The sequence below is a fragment of the Myxocyprinus asiaticus genome, chromosome 2, assembly GCF_019703515.2.
Source record: "Myxocyprinus asiaticus isolate MX2 ecotype Aquarium Trade chromosome 2, UBuf_Myxa_2, whole genome shotgun sequence".
NCBI classification, from domain to species: domain Eukaryota; kingdom Metazoa; phylum Chordata; class Actinopteri; order Cypriniformes; family Catostomidae; genus Myxocyprinus; species Myxocyprinus asiaticus.
In genome coordinates, this window is record NC_059345.1 from 42,100,426 (window position 1) to 42,110,603 (window position 10,178).

Below are 10,178 nucleotides of genomic sequence, written 5' to 3' on the forward strand. Positions count from 1 at the left end.
AAAACAAACAACCAGCTTGTCACTGAGATGACTAGATTTGTGTTTTATTTTTTTTACATTAACAATCATAAATAATAGTAGGAATACCATAAATCTGTCTGTTTATTTCTCAACCATTTGTTCTATTGTAACATCAGTGCAGTGGTTCTTGACTAAGTGGTGTGGGGAACAATTACAAAACTAACGTTCAGTGCACTTCTAATTTAAAGGCAAACAGAGTTCTGGGGCTGAGGTTATTAGCTAACTTGACTAGCTTGACTGTGACTTAGATTAAGTCTTCACAGGACATTCTAAAAAAGCTGACCCAACACAGTTAATGGAGTGGTTTTACGATTTGCAGTTCAGAACCAACGTTTATGATTTACAACAGGCCACTTTATTATTTAATTATTATTTAATGAAAAAAATGTTTGTTGTCAATTTGAATAAAAGAAATGTCATGCTGGTCTGCCTTTAGTCTATACTTAACAGATGCAACTGGTTGACAATAAATTCAATGTATGCTACAATTTTTCTGTGCCATGTTTTCATATGATTGTGAATGAATCAAAGACTGCTGGACAACTCAGTTTTATTTAATATAATTCATTACTGAATCCAGAATAGTGGAAATGATAGAACTGAAATGGTAAAGACACACATGCACACTCGCTCCTAGAAATACACTATTGCATTTCTTATTCCCCTCTAAACAAAGCTTTCATTCAGTTTTACATCTCTCATTCCCTGAAGCAGAAAAGTTCATAAACAGCCTTATTTATCACTGTTTAAGACATTTCACTCATGTTCTTTTCTAAACATTCTGAAACTTACTAGTAAAGGCATGACTTTTTTCTGAAAAAAAAAAAAAAAAAAAAAAGTGAAAATGGTCATTGGTATCCTTTGCAATGGCATCTTTTGTGTGGGACTTCTTTTAGAACAAGTATTTTGCCATCATACTATACCTTCACTTTACATATAAACAATGTGGTTATTGCTGGTTGGTTTCCATACTGCATATGACTGAGTTGCCTGGGGTACCTTAATATTGTAAAAAGTAATAAATATTAAAGAATATCAGGCTCATAGTAACTGATTGCACTTAATTAGCTAAGACCCCAACCCTACACTCTAGCCCAGTAATACATCTTAGATTAGATATAGAAGCGTCTACATGTGATAAGCAATACACAATAAATGAAGTACAAACAAATAGACAAGTGTAGTGACAAAAGCACTCAATTTTATAATACAAAGGCAATCACAGATTGCAAACCTTTGAGGCTGCAGTAAAAATGTGTTTTCTTGGACACTCAGTTATCCCAAGTTTCCTACCATTTCATTGGTTTCATTTAGACACCTTTAAAATTCAACTGAAAATATTTAAAATTATTCAGTGAATTTACAATAATAGAAATATGAGCATCCTTACGTTTGATTCTTATTTCAAGATGCCACTTTATAACTAATGTTTCTAGATTTACTTTTGGTCTGTGTTTGCAACAAACATACAAAGTAGTGATAACCAGTCGGCACAAATGTCATTGGCAACCAAACCTCTCTGGTACTCATTGTAATACTCAGGGTGGTCAGTCCATGGTAGCCTCGCAGTGCTGCAGGTATTGTCAAAAAAACAAAAATCAAACAAATCCTATCTAGACAGTACACAGACCTCTTTGGATATTTTAGGTATTTTGCACAGCCTTGATTTTTTTTTTCCCTTTCATTTATCTTTCGGTTCTCCAGCAAAAATTAAACATGATAAAGTGTGCACTTCAGCACCACTTTTTCTTCCTTGGTCTTATCCATAGGACCCATCACACACACCCACCTGTATACACACAGCTTCACCACTACTTTTCACTTTTTCAAATTCAGATGTGAAACTAGCTATGATTTTTTTACAGTTGGCAATCCAGCAACCTGGTAATAAGGAGACTGATGTTACCAGTAACACTACTGCATGGAGCTGTTGTAACAATGACAATGGTTATGGCAGTAATGAATGCCACGGGGGTTCTTTTGGTGGTTCGGAGGTGCTGTTCATGGCACATTGGGTCATCTCAGACCAGCCCGCTCTTCATATTCCTTTTTTGTTATAAAGAGGAGCAAAATTAAGAGCAGAAGTTATGCTAGGACAGAAACATCTTTGTCTCCCGGGACACACAATATAGAGTCTCAGTTCACAGGCCGTCCATTTTTGGCACTCTACAAAGCTCACTTCATGACCTCCAACACCTGCTTAGTCGTTGTGAGGCTTCTCAGTCGAGCCCTGTGGAGAAAGAGAAAGGCATTTAGTGCAGAAGCTACAGTGCTGTGCTTTTAACCAAATGGTTAAAAACTGAAAAAGCTTAATTAGCATTTTGTACCTAATTTCCATAGACCCTAACACTTGTATAAACACCAAAAGGAGCAGCTGAAGGTTAAGGGCTCTAAAAAAAAGCCACATTAATATGCAGATAAAGAGGCCAGCAATCAAAGAAAGCACTAGAATTCAAAGTAATGACCTTCAGTGCACTGGCCTTGCTTTCTTCTAATCACCCAAATATGTTCAAGCACCCAAGGTGTGTATTTATGTATATTTAACAAGGTGACACCAAAAAATATTCTCACAGAAACTCGATTAAAAAGCTGAACCACTTGTTGCCTCAACACTGTGGCTATAATTAGTATGCACTATATATGACAAACAAGCCTTAGGGTTGTTTAGGTTGTCAGGTTATTTAGGGCTTGTTGAGTGGATGGGAGGGCCTGTAAAATACGATAGACTTTCACAGGTCAAGATTGTCTGCCATTTCACGTCACATGGCCAGTCTCTCAACCAGTGTTGTATAGAATAATACGGTCAATCGATCATCATAAGATTCTGTGCAACATATTTAGCCATTAGCTTTTTGAAATACATGTTCTAAATCTGTGAAGGCAATCTCTAAGAGACCATGAGAACCTGCCCTAAACAGGGAAAACAATAGACACTAGTTACATTAAGATGAATTGTAGTTGTATGTTTTGCCGTATTTAAGCATCCAAATGTAAAACCAAACAGATAAATCTGAAGTAGAAGCAAATTATTAATTGTAAGATTTTAAATTATTGACAATTTAGTGTTCATAACTTCTGCACCCTTGTTTGAGTGTTTTTCACTGCTATTACATACATTTGTTTTATTCACATGAGCTATATCCCTGTGCGACCCCACATACATGTACACATGCGTAGATGTATGTAGATGTTCACATGCGTAGATGTATATTGGCTTCGCTATTCACCTAATACGGCAGAGAAACTAGCGTGCAGACATGGTGTTGATGTCAAATTTTAATTAGCTATTGAAGTGGATTTACAGGTTCTAGAGTTGTCAAAAGTTATCATGAGTATTTTAAAGTGTTCAGGGGATGTCATAACAACTGGAAGCAGAGTGGGGAGATTTTAAAACAAGAGTACTTCATTCATAAACACACAAGATCATACCTTCACGCTATGTGACTCTGTGCTCATTAAACTCCAAGAGACAACACAAAGTCATTAAAAATATCTTTGTATGACACCTCTGACAATATTCTCATGACATTCACTCACAGCGCTACAGTTAAGGTGAGTAGATTTTTTTTGAGCGTTAAACCGGGACTGGGTAAGGGGTGCTACTATATTAATACACACACGAAAATGTTTGTTTTATTTTAGATTCTGTTTACAACCATTTCAATCACATTTAAGCCTATTAAAATGTAGGGTGACAATTTATTTTATTTTTTATTTAAAAGTAATTTTCTTTAATGTTGAACTTGCATGTGTAATAAAAGCTGTCACTGTTGGAAATGTCATATCAACTACACATTTTAACACAAATTATTAACAAGTTGAAACCTAAAAATTAAGGAGAATTACACATATAACAATTAAACACTTAAACTGCAGTGTGTCATAGCTGTCTGAATGTGATCTGCCAGGTCCAATTTACCTCCGCGGGTGTCGGAAAAAACACCTCACTAGCATTTTCATGTAGTAAAGGGTGCTGTAAACTCACACCATCAACTCTTGGTGAAAAATACTTTGTGCTTCCACACATCCATTTTGATCAACTCTTCTCAGTAGCTTCAATTCAAACAGGAAGTTAGATGACAAAATTCAGAAGCGCGAGCGCAGAAAAGGGGTGGGGCTGAATAAGCAATGCGTAATTTAAATTCATTTATACTGACTGATCACAATTCAGAAGAATCTGAGCTGTCAGTAAAGGGTTAAACTTTTGGCGTATGGAGTAATGTGACAAAACAATATGGCGCCGACCACAGCGGAATTTGTCTTTGGAAGAAATGCCAACTAAACTACATCTGGTAAGAAACCTGTTTGAGTCAAAAGACTGGGGTCTCTAGTTTAATCCGATATGCCATTTTTTTAATTTGAGCGATTTTTCGCTAAACGCCACGCTGCTAAACACACACTAGTGTGTATTTCAACACATTTTTTCCTTAGAACTCCTACATTTACTGTGCATTATCACTTGTTGCTTTCAGAGACTATATACGAAGTTAGGATGAAAATAAGGTGCATTTCAAACTGTTCTGAGACCAGTGCAGACAGACAGCACCCTGGAGGTTAAATCATTCACTAAATAGGGAGGCATCCTATAGATTTCTTATACAAGTGCATTCACTTCTTATTTTCAGGCTGCAGATTATGTTTGGACCACTCAACATGTTTGGCAGACATGGGACAGTGATAATCAGTACATAGATTCATAATTTTATTTTAACGTGGTTGGCAGTGATTGGATGATGCTGGACATTATTTGAACCAGAATTAATTATGCTAATTTCTGATGTAAAGTCTGCAACATCTCAAAACACAAACAACCAACACTCCTGGAAACATAGTAAACAATTTGATGATAAAAAAAAATAAATTCTAATTTTCTATAGATAGGTACACGTAAAAAAAAATATTTGATCTAGAAGTTTTTTTGTTGTAGTTGCTGCATGTTTATTAGGTGCTACTGGTTACAAATCAGAAAGGGCAATGAAAAATACACACAGCAGTCACATTCGGGTCTCAGGAGGATATTAACAAATACAGCCTTTAAGAGATACATTACAATATCAGTAAGGGCCAGGCAGAACACACAAACATTCATAGTCACAAAGGTATATTTAGGCACATCTAGTCTGTGGATCCATAGTCACTCTTAGTTATGTGCCTTTCAGTCTAGAATATATCATTTCTGGGAATGATATTCTCCTTTTTATACCACTCTAATGCTCAGCTGCTACCAACCAACTGACCACCTTCTAATGAGAATGGGAAAAACACTAGCATACAGCTAATCCCAATTGGTCAAGCAAAATCACCCACTGCCAACTCAAAACAAAAACCCTGAAAACAACATGTAGAATGCTCCACTTGGTAAACAAACTGCTTTACTGGCTCCATCTCTTTGACCATTAGCATGAAAAACAAGGGACCTAATCTGCTTTCACACCCTTATTGAGAAAGGAGGTGGTTATGCCATCAGGACAAAGAGGCACAGCTGACTAAGAAGGCTTGGAGGGGATGGCACAAACATGCCTCGTAAAACAATCAGCAACTAATTAAGCTGTCTAAGCATTATGTTTCAGCTCAGACTCAAGATTGCCAGAATGTCAACACTGAGTGTTTTAAGATAATCAAGAAAATACAGTCTAAACGTGCACATTTCATTCAGCCTGCAAGCCTCAAGCACTTACTGAGCCAATTACTTCATATTAAACATTACAATTCGTAAACATTAAAACTGTGGTGTATATTAAACTGTCCCTCAGTCTGACCTACTTCCTAAAAATGTCAGGCTTATGATATGAAGCAGTAAGCGCTGATTGTGGAGTTTCACTTTGGTTTCAGTACGTGTGCCCATTTAGGTTTCCTTTTGGGAAATCGAAGCTATACAAAAAAGGTGTAACGTCCATAGGGCTAATGTAGAGCACTTCGGCCAACAAAAGAGCAGAACATATGGGAAAACATTTATAGTAAATATAGGATGTGCTAAACAATTTACAAAGACAGTTGAAAAGATTCTTACCATAGCCAGCTGTCGCCCGATATTCCCTACCGTCACTCCACCAGAGAAGAATATACAAGGCAGCCAGGAACGTACATACAAGAAGTCTGGTGATGTATACCTGATAAACAATAAAGTAAATGCATTGAGACAACTAATTACTTACATCTTTCAAGTAAGTCAACATTTAAGGCTAAACTGCACAGAAATATTTACAAAAACCAAGGGGGCTCAAATTTGATGATCCGCCATGTAGTAAATTTGGCTGTTTGATCAACCTTTTTCGAACTATAATTGGAAATCAAGACGTGGAAGTGAGCCTGTGAGTCTGCTGCTATATCAGTCATGACTTACTGGTAGATGCCGTTGTAGACCAGCAGCTGAGCAATGAGAGTGGCTAGCAGGGCAGTGGTCAGCCCCAGGCCAAAGCCACTCCTGGAACGGTCAAATGTCCACCACAGGCCCATAGACAGGGCGGCCAGGGTTAGAGAAAGCTGCACATTATTGGCAAAGTCCAGTTTCTGTGAGATATTTTGACTTAAGGAAAATATGTCCCAGTTAGTTGAAGCATAGCACTTTCCTTGGATACATGAATAGAATGTTTTGAAAGAATGTGTAATGTTATATGAAGTGTGCTGGCATTAAATGTGACATCTCTTGACAAACAAACACATACACTTTTAAACATTAGGTTAAAGCAGGGATGCAAACTCATGAGAAGTGAAAAAGGTAATAAAGCAGATGTCCCAGATGTATATTTTAAGTTGATTTGTTTGTATTGCAAACTTTTTTTTTTTTTTTTGTATTTAAAGATTTTAAGTGTCCAATCTTAAAGGAACCCTTGTAAGGGATTTTAATAAGGACCATGTAGAAAGTTTTACCAAATAATTTGGGCATATTAGCTTCAGAAAAGGTGACTATAGCTGAAAGGGAGTAGTTTGCATCCCTGTTAAAGTGTTCATTGGGCACACTGTCAAAAGTTTCAAGTGGCACTGGTAAGGATACAGCACTGGCGTGATTAATGCCCACAAAAACGGCAATGCAGCGCATCACACTTGCCCACTCCCGCTTAAACTTGTGTGGCTCTCCAAGGTGGTGGTCCAAGCAGGGATACAACAGACCAACCACAGCTGAGGAAAGAGGAAAAATACAAAGTGCTTTCAATAACAGTAATTCTAAAAAAAAAAAAAAGGTGACAAAACATAAAATATACAGGTTGACATTTGGGTCCAATTTTCATTGTTTTTTTTAACCCTTACCTCGGGTCTTTAGTGACCTGGGACCTCATTCCACCCCCTGTACCTCATCCATTTTTTGGAGTTGTGTCCACACCTCTTTAGTATTCCTCAATCTTTCTTTTATAAATGCCAAAATAGCAAATACAATTTTTTTTTATAATGGTTTGAGTACCAAAAGTGTATAGGGTCATTAGAGACTCTAGAGTGTCTGTTTTATTTTTATTATTATTTCATATCTATATAAGTTTACTATCACAGGATATTTCTTTGTTTTTTTACAAGAGGAATGAGTAATATATTCATACAAATAACTACGATTTCACGTTGAATTTCTGTGCAACAATGGAGAATTATCAGTTTTCTATATGCATGTACACATACATATTATTTGTTACTCAATGTGGTACTGTTGTTTAAGTGACTGACTTAATTTCCATTTGACATTGGTATTTGATGAAGAAACAACATGGAAGTAAACTATAGCAAGTGTAACACATGAACAGTATGATATGACTATTGTCATTTGGGTGTACTGTTGAAATTATGTAAGTTGTTCATCTATTTAGTCAATAAATGCCTGAGAAAATACTTATGTTACTTATGTGTCATGTGTAGCTCAATATGTGTTTGACAGCCAGTTGCATCTCAGGAAATTGAGTGAAAGTAATGAAACTTGTTCTAGATTTGTTGCATTTTCTCATTGATATAGGAAAAATAAAACATCAAAATATATTTTATTCTATTATTTTCTAATTGTCTTGAAAATATTTTGAAAATTTGACACTTTCTGGGCATTTTGTATATCCATTTGTGATCGATATAAGTGCTGGCTCTCTAAGTCCCAAATATGTAAGTGTGTTTAGTGAAATTTCCATGCATTTAAGCGTTAAGGCAAGTAAATATAAAAAAATTTGGTTTTAGATACACATGAAGCCAAATAAGAGAGGTGAAATTCATTTAGCTACCAACACTCCTTTAAAAGGGATTTTCCACTTGAAAAGTTGTGTATTGGTATGCGTCCACATCACCACTATGTAGACTGTGTGGAATGCAGGGGGAGGAGTCGAGCGTGCCTGAATTATTTATTAATTTCTGCTGCACACGACTTCCGTGCTTCTCTTTCGGTAAGTGGCATGTTCAGCGCAGCAGCCAATGACGTGCCTCCCTCGCTGCTCACCAGTTCTGTGGGCAGCCAATGAAAAAGCAGCACCCCAAGAATGACCCCGAATGCCCGGTTGTTTCCAAGGTAGTACAACCCGTGAGCAATAAAGGTCATTGTCCGATGCATGTCATCAAAACAGCCCCCATATCAAAAGTGTAAGGACTGATACATAATGTAAACACAATAACAACAGGCACGCACGCGATTCTATCCAAGCTAGTGTTCGCATTGGTGGACCGCCTAGGCTGTAGTCAAAACAGCCTCTTACACACACAGACACGCACCCCTTTGTCTTATTGACATCAACAGAACATGCCCAAAACACACATTTTACTCGACTTACCAGCAGCAGTTCCACAGCAGAGCGGAATCCACCAGGCGGACGAAAACAAAGTGACCAGCACTTCCTCTGGGAACAATGTAACGTTTCTCTGGATCTGTAGTAAGTTTAACACCAAGGCGAGAACTACTCCGACAATAAACAACACAAGCCCCCGTCGTATTAAATTAGCAGACTGGAGACTGTGCACAGAGCCGTATGCATGACTAAGCACGGAGGTTATAATGGACATCATTTCACCCGTTTTACAAACAATCCAGCTGGCGCTCGACAGGTCCTTTGACTTCACACTGGTTGAACATGAGCAGGTCCAACAATGGTCATCTAGTCTTGGCATTTGGCACTATGAGAACCAAGAAAATTAAGTTAGAGAACACATTATTCTACTTTAAAGCACCATGCAGTAGTATTTATAATGGACATTAAATATTACTCAATTAAAAACTGTTCTGTCACTAGAAGTACAGGCTTTGAACACCCACCTTGATCCTTAGACAGTGTCCTTGTCTGAACTGAAACACCTCTGTGCTTTAAAAAAAAAAACTAATATGACTTTAACAGAAACGACTCCAGATGTGTTACTTTGTCATCTCTTCATGAAACGCGGCTGCCTCTTTCATTCCCCAGTCCAAACCGGGCAGAAAACAAGCGCGGTCATGTCTGGTGAGTCGCGCTGGCCAATCAGAGAGCGGCGGGCCATATGACGCGAACGCACACCACCTCCCTCTCAGGAACACGCGTTGTTGATGTTCTCTGCCGTCAGCTGTTCGTGACGTGATAACAGAGGGGTTGAAAAGTTGCCTAAAAAGGTTTGCTTTCAGTTTGACTGATAGTCACCTGATGGTTTCCAAAATGCCAGTTTTATATATTTTCATCTTGAAAACATTCCCGCATAGCACACCCTGATAGCACACGCACATCACACAGACATCTATTAAATGTGTGTGTTAACATCTGAAAGATGTATTTTTTTTTTTTTACGTTGTTTGCTCATCTGCAATACTTATATAAGACCTTTCCTCTCGGATGTCAATAAGACATTCAGCAGATGTCTTTGAGACGTTTGTAAATCTGATCTTTTTAAGATGATTAGCAGACGTTAATTAGATTTGGATGCTTTCCAGATGAAAATGTCCAAAACAGACATCTCAGAGATGAAGGGCATTTCTGTTTATGAGTGTTTCATCTGGAAAATGTCACAATCCAATGAACATCTGCTAAACATCTTAAAAAGATCAGATTTACAAACATTCTAAATCCGTAACATCTCAAAGACACCTGATGAATGTCTTACTGACATCTGAGAGGAAACGTCTGATAGACGTATTGCATGAGCAAACAATGTAAAAAAAAAACACATCTTCCAGATGAAAACTTGTGGAAATCCTAGATCTGACCAGGTACCTCATGATCCAGACTCAAACTGGA

At 37.5% G+C, this 10,178-nt stretch overlaps 1 protein-coding gene across 1 annotated transcript; it reads right to left on the minus strand.

Annotated features, from left to right (window-relative positions):
- Positions 1 to 855: 855 nt before the first annotated feature.
- On the minus strand, positions 856 to 9,379 carry LOC127451912 (insulin-induced gene 1 protein). Its single transcript, XM_051716974.1, has 6 exons — positions 9,233 to 9,379; positions 8,754 to 9,093; positions 7,016 to 7,140; positions 6,365 to 6,531; positions 6,032 to 6,131; positions 856 to 2,251 (listed from the first exon to the last, which is right to left on the minus strand). Exons 2-6 carry the CDS (start codon positions 9,085 to 9,087, stop codon positions 2,222 to 2,224), a joined length of 756 nt encoding a protein of 251 aa, XP_051572934.1. The 5' UTR covers positions 9,088 to 9,093; positions 9,233 to 9,379; the 3' UTR covers positions 856 to 2,221.
- Positions 9,380 to 10,178: the final 799 nt, after the last annotated feature.